The sequence below is a fragment of the Lycorma delicatula genome, chromosome 1 (assembly GCF_047948215.1).
Source record: "Lycorma delicatula isolate Av1 chromosome 1, ASM4794821v1, whole genome shotgun sequence".
In the NCBI taxonomy this organism is placed as follows: Eukaryota; Metazoa; Arthropoda; class Insecta; order Hemiptera; family Fulgoridae; genus Lycorma; species Lycorma delicatula.
In genome coordinates, this window is record NC_134455.1 from 235625855 (window position 1) to 235647387 (window position 21533).

Genomic DNA, 21533 nt, shown 5'->3' on the forward strand with positions numbered 1-21533 from the left:
AAAAGTAAAAAAAAAAGAATTAAATAAAATTAAGAATTTTAAACAAAAGAATATAATATATTAACAAATTTAAAAATGCATTGAAAAGTAAAAAATGAATTATATAAATATCTAATAAATAACCAATAAATAAAAAATAAATAAATGTAATAATTATTAAATTTTAAAATTAAAAGTAATGAAAATATTTATTTAAATAAAAGCGTGGCGCAGTTCTTATAATTTATTTAAAACAACACAACATTTATTTTTACAACAATCTTCATTTTCATTTTTAATAACAACGCGAGGAGGCGGAAAGGTCTGCTGGAACCTCTCCAGTTGAGACTGACTAGCTACAAGTAAAAATCTTGGAAAATGCACCTACTCGCTTTCTTTGTACGTGTTCTCACATAGTTGAAGTTCATCTTCGAGTTCTGTTTGTTAATCTAAGCCAAATTGAACGCACTCTTTCCGCTAAAAGTTTCATTTTAATTAATTATGATTATGTATTTTTTACTTTTCAGAGGGTTTTTCTAATTTGTTTCCTTTTTTATTAATGTTAATATTAATAATAGTTAACTAAGCTTTTTTTTTTAAAAAAATAATTATTTATATGTAATCAAATATATTTTGTAATTTTTTTTAATTTTGTTGTATTTTTTGTGTAGTTCAACGTAATATTTATAATAATAGTAATATATCATTGCACTAATAACTAACCAACAGCAACGTTTGGAGGTTTTTTAAGAGTTATTTAATTATTATTTAATATAATCTATATTTTACTTTGCATTCAATATAATATTAATGGCATGCATCTTACAAAACAAATTAAAAAATTTATGAAATTTTTACATTTACAATTTCCAAAAAATTGATACACACACATGTTTAAACATACATGTTCCCTACATTTTAAACTTTCTTCTGAGCATCAAAGGCAAAATATCTAATTCTAACGAAACTTTTGACAATGAATTCAAATATGTTAATAATTTGCATCTATTGCCCACGATTCATTTTTCCATACTGGTAAATTATAATGGAAATATTTTTATATATTTACATACATATACGACTCTATTCATCATATCTAAAATGTGATGGTTGCTATTTTCGTACTGTGTTTGGCATTTGGAATATCCATCCTCACCAACCAACAGTAATCAGCAAGCATTCTTGCACTCCACTGCTTCATATCTCTTTTCCATGGCAGCGATATCTTGGTGGAAACGCTTGCTTTTTGTATCACTGATGGTAAAAAGATTTTCTAAGAAATTAAAATTAGATCCAAGAAATTAATTTTGGGAGATATTTTACACCCTACAATTTTTTATAACTGTAATAGTTCACCGACAATCTCACGGTAGTTTGGGGCTTTATAATTTTATAAAAATGTTCAACAGCATGTTTGAATGACCTCAAGCTGCTTTTCAAACTAGTTTAACAGGTAATCAATTTTTCCATCTTTAACTAAGTTCTTTTCTGGAGGCCCACAGAAATTTATTTTTTGAATTTAACTACACCAACACAAGGAGATAATCGTTAAAAAATGAAACCTAGCGTTATTTTTATCTATTCATTAAAAAAGTTTTTGAAAAGCTCCAGTTTAATATGAAACCAAAACAGAAGTACCAATTCAAAGTTGAATAGTTATGAATCTATCGCATTTTTTTTCTCTAGTGATAAGTTACTGTGCAATAGACATGTGTTTCATTTGAGACATTTTTTATTCAGAGAAATTTTACTGAAAAATTTCAGTAAAATTTTATTCACTGAAATTTCATAAATAGCAATACATATAAAATATTATTGTACAAAAGCTTGGCTTGGTAGGAAAAAATTTTTATTCAGACTAAAATGTTATGTTAAAAACACAATAAATGCTTTGTGTGACAACGTAACTTTTTTTGTCAGCGTTTTACTTTTACGAAGTAATAAATTGATTTAAGCAAACTGTCAAAGCTGAAATCATATTATTTAACCTAATTTAATCGTGAACGTGAGATGGAAAGCTCGGTATTCATTCTCAAATTTAACCCGGGTCTTCTTATTTTGTATTCTTTTTTTTAACGCTTGATGGTTTCATCATTAATACACCCTTCAATCTTTAATCTACGGCTGTAGTAAGTTATTGATAATATTTAATGATTTAAAAAAAATAAATATTATCTAGTTGAGATGAATACTTCTGAAAAATTGTCACCAGGAGAAATAAAAATATTATTGTGATATACTGAATTAGTTATTAATTGAAACTGTTCTAATCAAAAAGGAAATGTATAGTCTTACGATATAATAAGCATCGTCACAATATTCAAGCAATAAGGTCTATTGGAACTTATTTTAAAACCTGTAAAATAATTACGGTAATCTAATAATAAAATACCAAAAAACATATTCATGATTGTACAGCGGGAAGAAGCTATCATTTAAGATAGAAATAAAACTTCATCAGATATTTATATAGTAAGAAAGAACTATTTTTAAATGTTCAATTAAAAAAAATTATTAATTCAGTAGAACTAATCTACACTTAGAACAGAAATAGAGGGAAATTTCTCGAGTATGATCAAAAAGTGAAATCTGTAAAATATATTAGTAAATAAATTATCTGTTATCATTTAGGAATTTCACCGGCCAAGCTCGTATGCAAACCTTTTTAGAGTAGCATAATCATTTTGTCAACGGCTTCAGTATGGAATGAGTAGTGTTTTCAGCTATAAAGATTTTTTTATTAAATTTGTTAAAGCAAAGAAGTTTCTTTATTACTAATCAGTATAAATGTCAATACCGTTCTAATTTAAATACTACTATAGCTTCGTGAGAAACAAACGTGTAGGCTGCGGAGGTAAAGTCTTTCATTACACACACGTAATTAGACCAGTTTACGTAAAGATACGTATCAATATAGATTTGCGACGGTTAATCTTATACTTAATCTGCTGAAGTACATAATGCATGAATTTTTGCTTACACAAAACAGTTCGCTATAATATAAACATAACATTTGCAATGGATATTTCGTTTTCAAAACGCGAAAAAATGCCACTAATTCTTAAATTATCGGGAACTTATGCTTGCAGTAGTAGAGCGATATTCAATGGCGGGTTGCACAGGGGAGAATATAACAAAAAAAGTTACTTAATTTTAGGGAAATTATCATAGAAAATGGTGATTTCATGGTTCTTTACAAGAGATGTCCAAATTTAAACATATTTAAATCTTCGTATTGGGTTATTTTGTCTGATAAATTTTTTAATTACATTTTTCTTTAGGTTATTAGCAGTTTACATCTGCCGAATGGACATGATTTTAGAAGAAATATTGAGTTTCAATAAATACGACCATGATAATTTTAAAGGAATTAACTTATAAATTGCAGCTTGTTATGATTACATCGTAACAGGTTGTTTTAGACCCGTTAAAATAATCAGATATACCGATTCGTTAAACTGCATAATAAGAACAAATTTAACAAAAAGTAGTTTCGAGAATAGTTTTTCAAAAAGTAACTTAAAGTTTATCTGCTGAGTGTTTCAATAAAAACTGTTCAGAATACGTTATGGACGTTATTAAGATCGTAGATGGGAAAAACGATTGAACTTCTTCTCTCCATTAAAAACACATCCTGTCTTTTCATTGGGTTTTAATTTGAAAATAGCTGTTTCATAGTGAATCCTTGTAAAAATAGCATCATATTCTATATACCTTCGTAACCTGTTAACCTTTGTAAATTGAAAGAACTCCAGCGTAATCATAGTGAGAGTAAATAATTGATTCATTGTTTTAATTTTATTATTTCAGGTATCAGTAAGAAATCCCTTAGAGACTGTGTTACTTGATTAACTTTTATCCTTCCTGCCTTAAGGATATAAATTAAAAATGTAGTTTTGATTGCAAACCGAGGGGTGGGTACTACAATCTGTTTTGTGGCTTTAGATTGAGAGGAAAAAAATTCGTAATGTAACAGAGTGGCCAGTAAAACTGCCATGGGGCAGGAAGCTTTCTTGATTTCTCCAATGATTATTTTTTATTGTAGAAAGAAATAAAGTTGAGACATTGTAAACATCATTCGCTGTCTGATGCAACTGACAGTAATAAGTGACATTAAATGTTCTCGTAGTCAAGTGTTCTAAAATTTTCGTAAGTAAGGAAAATAAGAAAGGGCGCCTTCATGATGATTTTTGGATCAGAGTAGCAAAAGAAGACCTTCTGGTAACGGCAAGGCAATGCATCATTGGACTATACACTTGTTATATTATTGATAATAATTATTTAATTATTAATAAATAAGCAATTACACAATTACTTATAAATTAGCTAATTCCAACTTATTTTTTTTAAATTTCACCTTTACTACCCCAGACTCTCTAATGTAAAACCACCTCCAGGTTTTTAAAAAAACGAAATATCTTTATCTTTAATACATTTAATTTGTTAGATAGCTACGATAATCCTGTCGATAATATCCAACACTCAAGGAATGCGCTACACAATCGCCGCCATGTTCATTTCAGAAGGTCTGACGTTACAGTTTTGTAGAAGGCTAGTTGGTTGTAGTACAGACTGGAAGTGATGTGTCATCATTACAACATTTTACGATAACGAAATCATTACGCATCGATTCGGGTAACGGCTTTTACTTTTAATTTCAGTGTATTACACGATGACTACATATAACTGACTGCTTCAGATCTGCTGGGTTGGGTAGACAGCTTCCTGCCTTCTGAAGGATTTGTCTTCATTACAAACTGAGAGATACCCATCAGATTTTGAATCCAGCGACAGGTTGATTTGATGATTTTCGTTGTTGAAGGCTAGACGATTCATTATGCATATACGAGTATTTCATAACTGACTATATATTTTACAGATGTACAAAATACAGTTATATACATTCTAGTCTGTATGATTTAGTAAAATTTAAGGTAAAACTTAAACTAAAACATGTTTAAACTTAAACATACAAATAATAACTTGTTCTTTTATCAATGGCAGTTTTTGAAGTCTTATAGGTCTATGAAATCATGCGAACAGTCTAGTCGAGGAATCAGTTTAATGGAAAAATTAATAAACGAGCTTAACTATGTTAATGAAAATTGATTTTGGGAGACTAGCTTAGAGCATTTTCGTTAAAAATTATGAATTACTTTTTGAGCATAAATTTTGGAAACAATTTCCATGATGTTTCACTTGAAAACACTTTGAATATCAGAACGATTTCAAGTATTATGGTGTATCATATGTAATTAAGATATATCATCTAATATTAGGTAAAGTTAAAATTACATTGATATAAAAACACATAAAATTGTCTATAAATTTACTAAATACTTCGTTCAAAATCTTCCGCTGACAAATATAGTCATTTGGAAATTTGGAAGACAGTTACTCTGAAATCACTTGAGAGGAACTATGAAGTTCTTTGTTCATTATTTATTAAATAAACTTAAAAAATCAAATCGATCTTGAGTATGACTTGAACAAACATAAAAGCACATAATAACTGTCTAATCGAGAACCTCCGTCATATTTTAAATCGGTTAAAACAACACATCTATCAACATTCAGTAAAATTAAGAACTAACAATTTTGTTTAATTTGTTTGAAATCAGCGCAAAATTAACATTTAGTAAGTTGTATACACTTGTGTGAGTGAATTATGGAGTGATTTTAAACCATTAAATTTAAGATGTCATCCTCAACTTTGTAGAAATTTAGTGAATAAATACGTATAATTATTACGTAGGACCAAACGTACAATTATCGAAAATTCCATACAAAATAATATTTATGTTTTAGGAAATTTGTTATTTTTTCGGTATCTTAGAAATTTAATGTAATTTCACTAAAAATAATCTTTCTAGCATAACACGTTATTAACCAAAATAATAATATTTATATGTTATAGAGACTTCATTGCATAGATTTAACAAATTATCTTTCAATACAGAATATTTTTAGTAGCTAATTTTCTATAGTTCGAATATGAACAATAGTAGAATTAAATTATACGTTTTATAAATAAATTCCATAGATTTAATTCTGAACTTATTTTATTTGAATAAGTTTGAAATTAGTATATTTCTTTTAAGTTGTTTTTAAAGCTAAATTAGCATATAATTGCCATTTTTCGTTTTTTTTTGTTTATTTTATTCTTAGTTTTAATTGCTTTATTAATATTTGATGATGTATTACATCTATATACTAACAATATATATAATATATTTATTTATTTCCAATGAGAAGGGTAGTACTTTGTGTACCTTTACCGGTTAATAAATTATAATTATAATTTAATTCCTTAAACAATAATACATTAAAACAAAATGAAAATGTATACTTGAGGAACGGAAGAGAGTCTATTTAATATTTAAGAGTAACTAAATAAATATTAATAATTTAAAGAAATATTTTCCAATTGATTAGATATCTCATCCCATTAAGGATTATAAATTCAACCGGTTTATAAAACTACTGAATAATTACAAATGTATGTTTAATACTACAAAAACAAAGAAATAAAAATTTATAAAAAATATTAGAGATTTACTGAATACAAATCTTATATAATTTTTTTAAAACTTCCTTTATAATAATTTATTATATATATATCAGATTTTCTTTGTGAGTCCTACCTTGTTAGAGATTCATGCAAAATAAAATAACAAAAAAAATTATCCAAAAATTTCACTTGTTTGCGACGTTAAATTATTTGCATTCTCATTTCCTTGACTGACTTATATTCTGTTTAAGTCGTCTTTATTTCCATTAACATACAAGATCTGCGATATTTAAACGTTCTTTTAGACTGTATTTTAAATAGTTATGTTTCAAGTCTGCTACTGTACACGTGTACTTAAGTGCATACTCGAAATTATTTGGAGCACCCCTTTGTCTGTGGTTTATGTAACCTTTAATAAAATTTGTACAAGAAATAGAAAAATGTATTCAATTAATCCTACTTATTTTAACCAAAAACAAAACTGGGAAAATTCAAATTCTCGAGTTGAAATTTTGTTTTAAGTGGGTTTCTAAATAGTATAGTTTATATATATATTTATGTCAGTTTATATTTCAAGTGCTTTATTATTTTATAAAATTAATTATATTCCTTATGGATTTTATATCATTATATTCTGGATTAAATTTATTAACAGAAAATATTGGTTTGGCTTGAAGGCACAAATATTGCTATACATCCAAAAAATTACACTGTAACGATGTATGCCTTTGTAATAAACCTCTCTTGTTTAGAACTGATCACAAAAGCCTTTCAAATATTTGTAAGAGCGAATATTCTGAGACTGTTACAAATGTGTTTATCCCTCATAAAAATTTCGCCGTAGTGTATTCTGAAAATAATTAAAATGAGGTTATATTTTTATTTGATAAACGATAGATCATTTTTTCAAAGTTTATGCTTAATAATAATTATCACAAAATGGTTACACCTTTTATTACAAGGTAAATATCTATAACATTACGTTATATTCTATAACGTTACTTCCTAAACAATAAGTTATCATTTTTCAAGAATTATTTATTAAATCTTAAATTAATGTCGTTATGAAATTGACTTATATTTCATTGTTATATGAATTATTTTTAACAACAAAAATGAAAAAATAAAAATAAAAATATTACCAAAAAAACTGATTGGGGTTTTTTTTATTTCTTGGATTAAGTTGAAATATTATAATTTTGTCGACCACATCTTTATATTTTGGAATAAAATTTTCATTTATTCAACTATTTTTAGCCAATATTTGTTTTAAATTATTTCTCAGGATTTACTGATAACGAATAATTAATAAACGATTACTTTTTAAATTAATTTTATTCTAGTTTATAAACCGTTTAGAAAAAATCCTTTTGTTTGATACAATAATTAAAAACTACAAATTTTTCACAAATAAACGCTCACTAATGACGCCAGTAATTCCCATTATAGTGGTAACAAATAACGGTGACACTGTTTTACCAAAAAAATATTTTACCCTACTGTAGTGCTGAATGTCGATCAAATAGGTTAAGTTTGCTGACGTTCAATAGAATATTTGACTTTGTGAAGAATCATACTACCACAATTTTTTCGCTAGTATACGAGAAGCCATTCATAATCGTAGCTGTATGATACTGATAAACAGATATTATATTTCCAATCTACAGTTTTATAAATATAATTTTTATAACAGTTTTTTACCCAATTTTTTATGTATCCTCCTTTAAAATAAACTCGAATCGTGAATTTAATTAGTAGAAATAAAATTACTAATTTTTGTCCATAAAAGCAAAATCATTGTACCAAATTAGATTTTTTCAATCTATTTGTTATTGAAAAAGAAAAATCACAAGATACCCACCACTTAACAAAAAAAATTTGAAACTCAATTTGTGACTTTAGATTTATTTAATGCAAACTAAAAAATCAGAAAAATAAATATATGCGTCTCTGAAACGTTGGGTATAACAATTTTCTTTAGAAAAATGTTGGTCCATTTTGAATTAGTGAATATAAGTTTTTAAAACTAAGAAATCAAAAAATGAAGCTTAAGAAATAAAATAATCTGCATAAAACGTGTGTTCAAATTATGGACATCGTTCGTTTTAAGTCTTTATATGGTTACTACTAGTAATAATAATAATAATAATAATAGTAATAAAAATCATGAAAATATTATATTTTTGTGCTGTTTTGTGATATTTTTACATTCAATCTTTGGGTAAAGATGTTTTTTGTCAAATAATATCAGAAATAAGATTTTTCGAGAAAAATCTACTGCCAGTACGTATGAACTGCATGGTGACATGGCAGCAACCTTGTCACTTGTCAATTTCCACTGAAATTGTAATCTTACATACCTCTGGTTTTGTTTACGAGTAAATAATCTTGAAAAAATGTTAAATTACTGAATCTGTAAATAAATTCATATATTAAAATTAATATCTGTAAATTTTTATTTCCGCTTATAAAGGTTGATTATGAAATCAAACTACGTTTTTTTCCCGAAAAATAATTTTATTTTATTAACTTTTTGGGAAATCATTTCTTATCTTACGATTTAACTGTGAGTTAGGTTAAATAAATGAAAAAAATTTGAAGACTAAAACTAATATAGTAAACATATAATATATAAATAAATATTTTACACAAATATTACGTAATATTTGTTCAGAATATTTTAAATCTGTATCGTACAATATAACTTTTTTGTATAAATTTCGCGCTTCCTGAACCATGACTCGCTTATAGGTCATATAATAATTTTTATAACAAAATAACAGAGTTCCTAGAGATTTTCTTAGAAACATTATCGTAGAAAACCCATTGTCATTTTAAAATATTACAAATTTAATATGTATAATACTAATACAAGTAATAAATTACTTCCTAAAAGTCACTCGTGTTAGTTGAAAGTAATTCTACTTTATAAAGGTATGTTGGCCTAGATAATAAACGTTTGTTTCAATTTTTTAAATTTTACATATTTCTAAAATTACACATTAATTTTTACTATAGATGTTACTAAAATTTTAATTGTACTTTCCTTACATTTATCAAATTCTTTACCGTCATAGAACCCTGAAGTACGGTTTACCCGGTATTTCAGTTAATTTAGTTTATCAAAGTAAATAATTTTGTTTAATAATTATACTATTTTTTATCAACAAATAAAATAATTTCGAAGCTGATTAACTGTTTCACTCTGTCAGTATCGTACACTCAATAATTTGGATAAAATATCGTGAAATATATTTTTCTTAGAGTTGTTACATTTAACCCACCGGGTTGGTCTAGTGGTGAACGCGTCTTCCCAGATCAGCTGATTTGGAAGTCGAGAGTTCCAGCGTTCAAGTCCTAGTAAAGCCAGCTGTATTTACACGGATTTGAATACTAGATCGTGGATACCGGTGTTCTTTGATGGTTGGGTTTCAATTAACCACACATCTCAGGTATGGTCGAACTGAGACTGTACAAGACTACACTTCATTCACACTCATACATATCATCCTCATTCATCCTCTGAAGTATTATCTAAAACGGTAGTTACCGGAGGCTAAACAAGAAAAGAAAGAAAGAGTTGTTACATTTACTAAAAGAAATAGTTAATTTCGTTTACATCTGATGAAATCACTAATAACTTACAATTGTTTGACACAGTATAGTTTAGTTTATCGTTCGTTGTATTTAATTTGAGATTAGATCTATTTTAAAAAATGCTAGTTTCATATAGTTAGAGATAAACATTTTTCTGAAGAGGGTATAGCGTAGAAAGAATTATAAAAGCAATAACATTATAGAACAGATTATTCCAAATCTTTTCTTTTTTTTAACAAAAAGCAGCTTTTGTTGAGATTATCCTGGATATCAATTTGGTGTATTTTACGATAGGAAATGAATTATTAATAGGTTACTTCATCTTTAACAAAACAGATATTTCCTGTAATTGCTCAATGCCGATCCAAGTAATAGTAGTGAAAGTTACTTGATAACTATTCTTATGATCTGTCAGGAAATGAAAGCTTTATGATTAAATCCATTTTACAAGCTATAATTTTATCTTTTTAAATTGCAACAAATTGACTTTTTTAATAAATCTAAGATTACACATCAAGTCAAAGTTACTTTTATTCAAGTTACTATGTAAATTCTCTTAGAGAATTATTTAACATATTTTATTCTATTTATATGAACAAATCCGGAGTTATTTTCCAAAAGCTAAAAAATCATAAAAATGCAAGTTAATGATAAAAATTTATACTAAATTAAAAAACTAAAGATTGCAACCAAAACTAAGCGTACTAACTCAATTTAATCGAAATAACATATACAAACTAAGTAAATTAGCCTTTGTTCTTGGTTTTATATTTTTTCCTACTGGTACGTTACATAAGCATTGCTTAGCCGACTTTACTATTTTTGAATGATTATTACAAAAGCAGTAATTAAATCTAGGCTGTGTCTTGTCTGCTAATAATACCGGGGTATCTGTTGTAATTAGAAATTTTTTTTTCATTATTCGCTCTGGATTTGTTTGATCAAGAAAATTATCAGTGGAAAATTAAAACAAAACATTTTACAAAAAAAATATTGTTTTTCTGAAAAACGTAGGACTTTTTAAACTAAACCCTGTTTCTTAGTTTTTAATGTTTTATGAGATTAAAACGCATAGTACGGGTTTTAACGAACAAGTGTACTGAAAAAAATTACAGCAAAAAGAAATTTTAAAGTCTTTTTACGAAATATTGTTAAATTTCTTAGCCTTTCTTTGTTTTTTAATCGTAAATGATTTTGATTCACACAGAATACATGTATCATGAAATTCACAAAAGAGCACCTGACGAAAGTAAAGTTAAAGACTGAGGAAGATTTTGTTTTAAATTTTAACAAAATATTCATTCCTATAAGAACTACAGTCAGAGATGATTCTGTTAGTTTAAGATATATAAAATCCAAAATTTATTCCATTAAAATTTTTACCTGGTATTATCTGAGTTTAAAAAAAATTTGGGAGATTTCATTTAATTGTTTAAAGTTTCCCAATTTCTAAACATAATCCTTTGCTGAATGTTTTTAGAGAGAATTAGTTTACTCCTATTTTAAATACAGATATTTTAATATAAATATTTCAATAGAGAAAACCAACAATAAGTAAAATTATTATAAGGTCCGGGAATGGTATTTTTACTTCAATACAACGAATCTGTTTTCTATTCGCGGTGCTAAAAAAGCAAAATATTCTGCTATTATTACTTATTTTAGGATGCTAGAGGTTATTGTTTAACATTGTTTTCCTACGCATAAGAATGCGTAGCATGTTCGTTCCTGCACCTCGTGGTCGAAGTACCCTTCGTTTCTTTTTCTATTAGCATTCTATAACAGAAATTGTTTTTGAAACTAATTTCCTGGTTTTGCTTGATCAATCAATGTTAACAATATGAAAATTGTAAAATTGGATTTACAACATTCTACGCTACACTAATCGTAATAAAAATTCTGTAATATTTTTTATTCATTTTCATCATTATTACCAGTAAAACATATGGGGTCATTCATGTTTCTTGCTCTTAAACTGACCGGTTGAACACACGCTTGAGAAAATATTTTGATAATAGTATTTTTTTTTTTTTTGTAAATACTTCTCTGTGCTTTTTTATCAATAGGAGGATTTTAAAAAAAAATATAAATTAAATTAAATATATTTCATCGAATAAAAATAAAATTAATTAGTTTTTAAAATCAGTTCTTTTTGTAGGTTACAGATAAGTACATATTCCTGCCTTCCAATTAACTTTAAAACTTTGAGATATTTAAATGTCCCTAAATTAATTTTCAAGTCAAATATATTTATCTTTATATAGTAACATTGATATTTTAGTAATACTTTTTTAATTTTTGTTGTTCTTTAGGTAAGTTTTTCTAAAAATAATAAACTTAATTGATAAACAGAATGTAATTGTAATAAAAAATATGCTGCTTTTTTTCTTTTTTATAACTTTGGCTATATATATATATATATTTTGAATGTTATAAAAAATAAAAATAAAACTTTCATCATAGCAAGTATTATAATGTCGCTGCTGATTATCAACTTTTATTAATAACAATACTGACATGTGTTTATCCCATTTAAAAAAAAGATAGGATTAATATAATCACACGGAAACAATATGGAAACTGAATCCGATATGTTTTTCCACTTTCATTAAATTGTAAATCTTTAAATTCATGCAATATTCCTCATTTTTAATATTTGCAGAAAAAATCGAACACATAATAATACAATGGGAATGCAGAAGAAGAAATAATAATGAATAAGTACCTCAGATAATAAACTATTTTGTGATATAAAAAAAAAATTAATAATTATGGGCTGTAATTGCTTGGTACTTACCAAGGAATGGAAACTGACCCTATCCAGAACAAAACAATTAATGTCGGTTGAATTTAAAAAAGGAATCTTGTAAGATCAATGATAAGGTATAAAAAGAAAAAGAAAAAATCCAGTTAAATTAAAAAGAGAAAACGAAAAAATTAAGAAAATGAATTTTTAGGGTGGAATTTAACAAGAACGGTAAAAGATGACTGAAATGTTTAATAACGAGAAGTACATCAGAATACAAGTGCGTGGAAGAAAAACGTATAAACATAATAATAATTAAGACAGATCGACGTACTAAATGATATAAACAGAAAGTGCAAAACAGAAGTAAAAGAAAACAGGTTGAAGAAAAAATATAGTAGTATAGAAAAAAAATAACTGAAGAAATAGAAATGTTGGTTTAGAAATCATATTAAAATTAGAGAAAATTTTGGGTAGATGTAGCCACAATGTAATAATGCTAGAGATCCAGATGAAATTCCGTAATTATGAGATAAAAAAAGAGCGGATGGGTGACAGGAATATACAGCAGAAATAAATAAAGAAGAAAAACTGTGTTAAAAGCCAGAGATGAAAGAAACTAATGGTGATTTTAAGAGACTACGACCTAAATTTCACAGCGCCTAAAACATTTTAGCAAGAATAAGTCTGTAGGAATTAGATATATACCACATGGATTACTGTGGGTAAATTTGTTTACAGATCACATGCGTAATTTATAATGTTGGAAATATCTCTTTAAGTTTCAATAAAGTGTTAAGTAATGTTTCCACTCCGAAGAAAGCTGCAGCAGGTAAATTTAATAAATATTGCATTATAAGCTTCAATATAATCTAATATGATTGTTTCTATTAATAACTGAGATTATTTGTATAAAATTAGAATAAGAGGATGAAAGTTCCCAAACACGAAGATGAAAATTAATTTGGTTTCAGAAAAATCATAAGAATATAAAGAAGAAATGACAGCGCTCATTTAATTTTAAAACGCAGGTTGATTTAAATCAAAGCTATGTTCATGACACAACTCGTAAAAGCAATTAAAGGGAGAGTAGAGTCTAATGTTTAGAATTTAAACTTTTATATAAAAATTGAAGTGTAATCCATACGTACACCAAAACAGGTTACTGCAATTAAAAGTGGAAAATGAGGTAAGCTGTTACTGTAGAAAAGGTGAGACAAGCGTATGATCCTCTACGCTGTTAATCTGAATAAATTATTTGTAGTAAAGAAACGAAAATAATATTTTGAGGGTGAGTAAACTGATACTTTAAGATGCAAGTAATTCGTCAAACTTATTTTAGTTCCACGTAGAAAAGAGTTTCATCTTTGTGCTATGAGATTCATTCCTGATCAGAAACTCAATATGAATGTAATTATGATGAAACAAAGAACATTACATGACATAAAAATAGTGTTGAGAAACAACACATGATGTGAGAACATAATAATATAAGGAATAAGACATAAATTGTAAAAATATTTGCTTGCAGTGTGCAGTGCGTTATGGCAGTGAATCACAAGCAGTAGCAGAGATTAGAAGACGATGAGTAGGGTTCAAAATGTTGAAAACATTTCAACATGATGAAAGGTTGAAAATTTGGTGGGTTCGTAGCTAACCAATAAAACAGGTTTTAAAACGAATTGTAGAAAAACGAAGTTTGTAAAAGAATCTTACAAAATAACAGCTATGTTATTCCTTTGATAAGATTAAATGAAGAATCCCTTAATGAGGGTTCCTGGTTACAAAATATGATTGTATAAGGAGTTTACAGAACAAAAACAAGAAACATTATTAAAAAAAAACATATGAAACGGTTCACTGAAAATAATGTATGTAAATTGTCTATTGACGCTAAGAAATTAGTAGGAGAAAAAATTACCAGATCAGTCAGGTGATCGTTAAAACCAAAAGAAATAATGTATTCAGGTCAGGGTCCTGTCATCCCACCCGCAGGCCACAGGTGCCCAGCGAACTCCGGCACCGGGGATCGCGAGGTCCACTCCGGCAGTTGTTGAAAGCCGCACGATTGTGGTAAAAGCGGCCGGGAAGACCTATGCCGACTTGTTACGAAAGATGAAGGAGACTGTATCAGGAGAAGGCCGGTGAGGTTTTTTCAGTAAGGAAAGGAGTTAACGAGGAGCTTTGTATCAGAGTCAAAGGGGCGCAAAATGCGGATGAGTTGAATAGCACTCTGCAGAGTAAAGCGACCGTTGATTATAAATCAAGGGGAGGTAGGAGGGCAGTTGTCCACGTCAGGACATCGATTCCGAGACCTTCGACCAAGAAATACAGTCTGCAGTGGCGAAAGTAGTAGCAGATGCAGAGGTTTTTAGGATCACGTCGGTGCGCCCAGCGTATGGCCAAACTAAAATTGCCACAGTTATCACAAGCCAACGTGCGGCGAAGAGGTTGACGGTCGAACGAATTAAGATAGGGTGGGTCCACTGCCGCGCCTATATCAGAGAAGTTGAAGACAGATTTTCGGGTGTTGGGGAGCGAGACACTTGCCGTTGCAGTGCTTGGGTCCGGATTGGACAAATCCTTGTTTCAATTGTGGACGGCCGGGGCACAGACTGGAGCATTGCGAAGGAGCAAAAGAATGCGCGCTACGTATGAAAGACCACCGAGCTAGGGGGTGTCCGACTACAAAATGAGGTTCCTGCAATTTAACTCCAACCGAAGTAGACGAGCTACGGACCTGTGCTGGGAGGTGGCCCAGAGAGAGGTATTACAATGATTATCGAGAGGGTTGGGGAGGGGATAAAATATATCTCCCCGAAAATCCAATAAAACATTTTCAGGGGGTCAAGGATTTGTATCCCCCCAAAAATCAAACAAAAATTTGTGGGTGGTCTACTGATGGGTAAGGACTCGATTTTCCCAGAACCGGGGGATTTTGGAGATTTTTGGAAAGAGATACTGTGAAAAAGGTAATTCCCCTTATGTCTAAGCACTTAGAAAAAATTTTAACTCGCCTGAATCGCAGTGGAAAAATTCTTTAAGTCCTTATTTACTTCTATTAGCCTGTCGAATCTTGTAACTCAAGCAGCCATTCCAATGCAGGCTTTATTGCCATAGGCAATAAGGTCGACGTAATAAAATACTAAGTAAAAAGTTAGTTCGTTATCCAATACTCGAAATAGCAGATCCACAAAAATTTCGTCCAACAGTTCCGATCATCTAAATCAAAAAACACCGTCCAGAAATGTTCTTATGCAACTCAGATAATTTTACTGTGTGTAAAAAAATCTGAAGTGTGTCGAATTGTACGTCCTTCTGCGTTAGTATTTAACTTACTGTCTTATTTAATTATTCCCTTTACTCGTTTTTACTTCTCTTGATTACGTTTTGTAATGCATTCAATGTTTTAGCCATAAAAACGATATCATTAGCGATTATTAATACCTTACGTGTATATTTATAATTCGATTTTAAAATTTTCTTCTACTCTTTCATTGTTACATCCTTGATACATCAATCAATTAACGTCGTATTGGTTCTCTGCATTACTTTTTCTTTTTTTTGACTTCTACTAAAACTATCAGATTCTCAACTTCACTGTGAGTAATGTTTCTTTCGCTAAATTTCTTCCCTATATTTCATTCTATTTTACATTATTGAATAAATTTTTTTAGGGTAAGTAATGAATACGTCTTGCGGTTTTTGTTAGTTTAATTTCAAAGATGAAAACTAAAGTCGTCTTCCATTTAATGATGTTTTTTCTGTTAAGAAAATCTTCATCCGATTCAACTGCTATTAATTATTTTACGTAATAATTAAACTATTTTGTATCTTTAATACGTATGACACATAAAAATAATAAAATTGTAGTTTATTTCACTTCCTCCTTCAGTCAATGTGATCGCTATCCTTTTATATGTAAACATGAAGATACCATTGTTGTTGATATGGAGAATATTATTTTCGTAATTTTTTTAACGGCATTTTAACACTTATGATTTACTACTCGTAAAACGGAAAAGTCATTATACTTTGCATCACCTACACCAAAATAATTGGTTCCAAAAGGTTAATAATATAACACGTGGTAATTGTAGATGTAATCAAAACATATATCACCCGAGACAAATTTTGTTACAGCATAGTCCATATTAGAATAGCTTTTTATGTTGCACGATGCAAGTTCAATATTATCTTGAACAAACAAGTTAAACAATGAATTAAAACCCAGGTACTTTTATATTTATTACATGTTTAATAACTTTCATTTTAATATTTTATAAAGCATTTTGTGCATAAATTATTTTAATAAAATCAAACTGGGTAATAAGATTTTATATATACATACTGATGATCTAAGTGGTTTTAAAACTAGAATTTTTTCCTGTTATATAATACAGCATAAGCATTATTCTTTGCGATTAGTAGCTGTTAAAAAGATTCTTCAAATATATAACCAACTGTTATATAACACTTTGTCCAGGAGCAAGAATGATTTAAAGAAAAAAATATCCTTTTTTCTAATCTTTATATTTATAACTTATTTTACTGATCTATATGTTTAGGTATTACAAGAGGTAAGAAATAAAAATTTATTAAACGAATCCTGCATTTAATTTGATGTGTATAGATGAAACGTATCGCTTAATTGAAGTTTGTATTTACTAAGATTTTGAAAGTTATCATCGAACTATTAAATCTCTTTTCGTGTTTTCATCAGCATGACGGTAGTGACAATATTATTATCACCATGACAATATACTCCTTCCTATAGACGGTACAGGTCCAGAATCTGAAATCGAAGTCTAAGTAGCCATGTACTTCACACACGTTTAGATAAAGGAATCAACAGGTGTAATTGTTATAACTTCTTTAATACTTCTTTAACAAAAGATTCGTTTTTTCTTATTACAATTTATTTTTTAATTTACCTTGGTATACTTTAAATTAGTTTTTTTTTTTAATTTATTAAATTTAAAAAAAAAATCTAATTTTAAACTGATGATGAGACTAGTGTTGAAAATCACTTAGTTAAAAAAAATTAAAACATTTTCTTAAATTCTGTTATAAATAATGATGTTAAAAAGATTTCTGCTAAAGTTATCTTAACAGAATTATAAAAATCTTTAAAAAAAATATATATACATAAGTATTACTGAACAGATTCGTTGTGAAAAAGAATGATGATCGTCACTTTCTAAATCTGTAATTCATTGAAGAAATTAAGAAAAAACATTTAGTAAAAATTAACGGTTCACTAATTCCAATGGCTTCGTCAAATTTTTAATAATAAAATTTTAGGTGACGTTTAATAAAATAAAATATATTGACCTTATTATTTACATATTTGTTTATTTAATACATATTTAGTATTGAATTACCAGAAAAAATAGGTTTCCTATTTAAATAAAATGCAGTGAGTTACAAGAAGAGCTTTTTTCAAAAATAAATATCGACTTCGCTTTCAGGCTTAATACGTATTTTGTGAAGTTCAGTTAAAACGAAAGAAAATAATACTACGGTATATATAGATAAATATGAAAAAGCAATTTTTAAAGCACGGTCTTAATCTTAATATGCATGAAAACTGGGAAATTCTAAGCTGACTTTGATGAAAAATGTCAAGATTTGATATATTAGGAAAATGGATAGTAAGGTTGGACCGGACATAATGTAAGTAGGAATCTCTTTCAAGTATTATTCAGTGACCTGATATTTTTCATATATTCATTTTGAAATTGATATGTAACGTAATTACAGAAAAAAAGTATCTATTTGTAACTAATAAATAAATTTAATTAAAATAAAATTCATTTATTTGTAAATGAAGGATAGATAATAATTACTCATTAGAATAAACAAAAATGTAGTTTACTGCATTGCTTTAGTAAGATCGGGTTGTAATTTAATGAAACAAAATAATAATTCTGTTGACTTAAATTATTTTAATTCAACGTTTATACGTAATATTTTATTCATTTTAAGGTAATATGAATACTATACTTGGACGATTTTTTAAAAATAAGGTAGCTTCCCAATGTAACATCATTAGAACAATTTTCGAATGGATACATTTAAAAATTTCTCCTTTTTTTTAACGTGACTGTTAGCATCTAGTAGCTTACTGTGTAGTAACTAAGGAAATTAGAAAAAAAGCAATCTTATTTAATAGATCATAACACATACTTATATATATGTAGCGTTTAAATTTAGCATTTGCACAGCTTTTAAATTGTAAATTTTTCAGTAAGCAAGTATGTGTGTACTAATTATGTGTAAAATTAATTATCTTACCTTTTCAAGGTCCATCTTATGATGCGTTAAATCGCCAGCTATATTTTGGTCCACCAGTTGCTTTAGATGAAAGCTTGCATGCCCAATAACAGAACGTCTCTTACCTCTACCGGTGTCAATAACACTCATTTTCAATATGTGGTCCACAAGCTCTTTTGGATTTACCTGATATAAAAAATGGAAGTATTTAACTAAAATTGTTAGTATCAACACTGTTTTATTTTATCAGATATTGGACGTCAAAATAACAAAACATTCATTGTCCGGGTTCAAATCCTGGTAAAACTCTGCATCTTTCATTGAATATAAAATTTGTCTAACCCTCGGAAAGCGTAACTGGATTTCAGGTTATTTCTGAAGTAAAAAAAATAAATGACATTGAATTTTTAAAAAAAACATAGAAAAGCATTCTTTTAAAAAATAATAAATAGAGATATTTTAAGGCTGAAATTTGAAATTATAATATTAAAACATTTAATGTTCAATTCAAAGTAAAATTTTACTTTGAATTACAGAACAGTATGAGATAAACTGTTGGTAGAAGGTAAAGATAAAATAAAACGCTTTCTTAACAAGAATATGTCATTAAAAAAAATAAACAATTCAATTGAAGATAGATGATTAAGAGGTGAGAATTTCATAGAACAAACAACAAAAAGATTATAAAAATAAGTCTTCTTTTTAATAGAAAGAAGAAATAGGGTAAGTTGAGAAAAATCCCTAAAGAAGAGGGAATACACAAATAAACAAATAGATGAAATAAATTGTTTGATTATTCAGCAGTCTTTCTCGATCGCCAGCATTTCCTAATATTTACTACAGCATTATATTTAAAGGTTGACGAAGATAGGAAAAAATAAAAAACCACCAGTTCATCGTCCTTGTTTTCAGCCCTCATGTGGCAAAAGTGAACTATTTTTCTTATTTGGCAAATTATATAAAGCCTATGATTCTACTTAAATATTCTAAATGATACAGTACTCAATATAATGGAGTACCCAAATAAAATACTGAGATCACCTAAACAACACTATAAAGGTTACTGTGGTAAAGTGAAGAATATGGGAAGAGAAACATAGCAGAAGAAAGCCGTCAGACTTTGTACGTCTAATTAACTTTGAAGAAAATATTCAAGGTAATTTGTAGCAGTAACTTTACTGTCGTCGATAACTGAAGTCCTGTTTTTGAATCTATAATGAAGAATTACAACACGTGAAGACATTACACATTGAAACTACAGTTTTAATGTGTAATGTCTCAATTGATTCTAGTTTGTTCCATCCAGGTAATATTTCTCAATAAAAAGTAAACTGTAAAAAACTGTTGCAATAAAGATCGCCACTTTTGAAAAAAGTAACATATATAAATAATTTTTTCCAAATATGAAATCATATGAATTTCTTCTTTATTATTTAAAGAATTCTGTAGACTCGTAGCCTTGTCTTATTATTATTGTATATAACTTAACTAACATATTGTTCTGCTTTAGTCTTTCTTACATATTTAAAGAGTTAATATTAATTAAGATCCTAATTATAATCAAATGAAAATGAATATAATCTGTTTTATTAACAATGTATTAAATAATTGAAATGTAAAATTATAGTGCTATCTTTAAAATTATTTAAAATAATATTGAAATAGAATTTTAATAGTTGAATACCAAAACAATAACTAAAAGTCCTTATAAATTTAATACTGAATTGTAATTTTAATTTTAGTAAATGTAAACTACAACTTCCTAAAAAAGAAAACCTTTATTTTTATTTTAAATAATAAAATTCAACGATTCAAAATAGGACTTGTAAGTAACCCTTACCGAAAAAACCAATAAATTACGGCAGTAAGTTGAAAAACAAGTAAACATCAAAAAATAATTAATGCAAATATTTGACTTAAAAAATTAAAATTAAAATTTAATGGCCATTTTTACGTTAAACAATCATTGTCAGAAAAATTGGTATATAAAATGTAAATAAAAAAAAACAAATGAAAATATGATAACAAATATGAATGAGTACAAAATATAATAAATATATTATATTTACAAATTAATATAATACGCATATATGACTCAATGTATACCCATAATTTCCAACCGGAAACTAAAATAGCAATCTGAGCAGGAAATTTAGATGGTTTTAGCTTTTGATAGGTTTTGCTTAATACGACAGTTGTTTGTATTAATTTTACGTTATTCTATAAATGATGTTAAAACTACATGTTTTATAGTATTACTTAAATATATCTTTTTTTTTAAATCACTTATTTGCTATCCAAATTATTTCAATAACGTTTAGCAAATCTCTCTGTTTGAATTATTGTAAATTATCAATAGAATATTAAATAAATTTCATTAATACACAAAGACCTTGAAAAAATAAAAAAACAGGCATCTAAGAT

General features: G+C 27.6%; 1 protein-coding gene across 1 annotated transcript in view; it reads right to left on the minus strand.

Annotated features, from left to right (window-relative positions):
• The window catches only part of LOC142318264 (synaptotagmin-15-like), a 215954-nt gene that overhangs the window by 70499 nt on the left and 123922 nt on the right, over nt 1–21533 (minus strand). The window contains exon 7 of the mRNA XM_075354830.1: nt 19131–19295. Within this exon, the coding sequence (XP_075210945.1) occupies nt 19131–19295 (165 nt within the window). The remainder of the gene's footprint in view (nt 1–19130; nt 19296–21533) is intronic.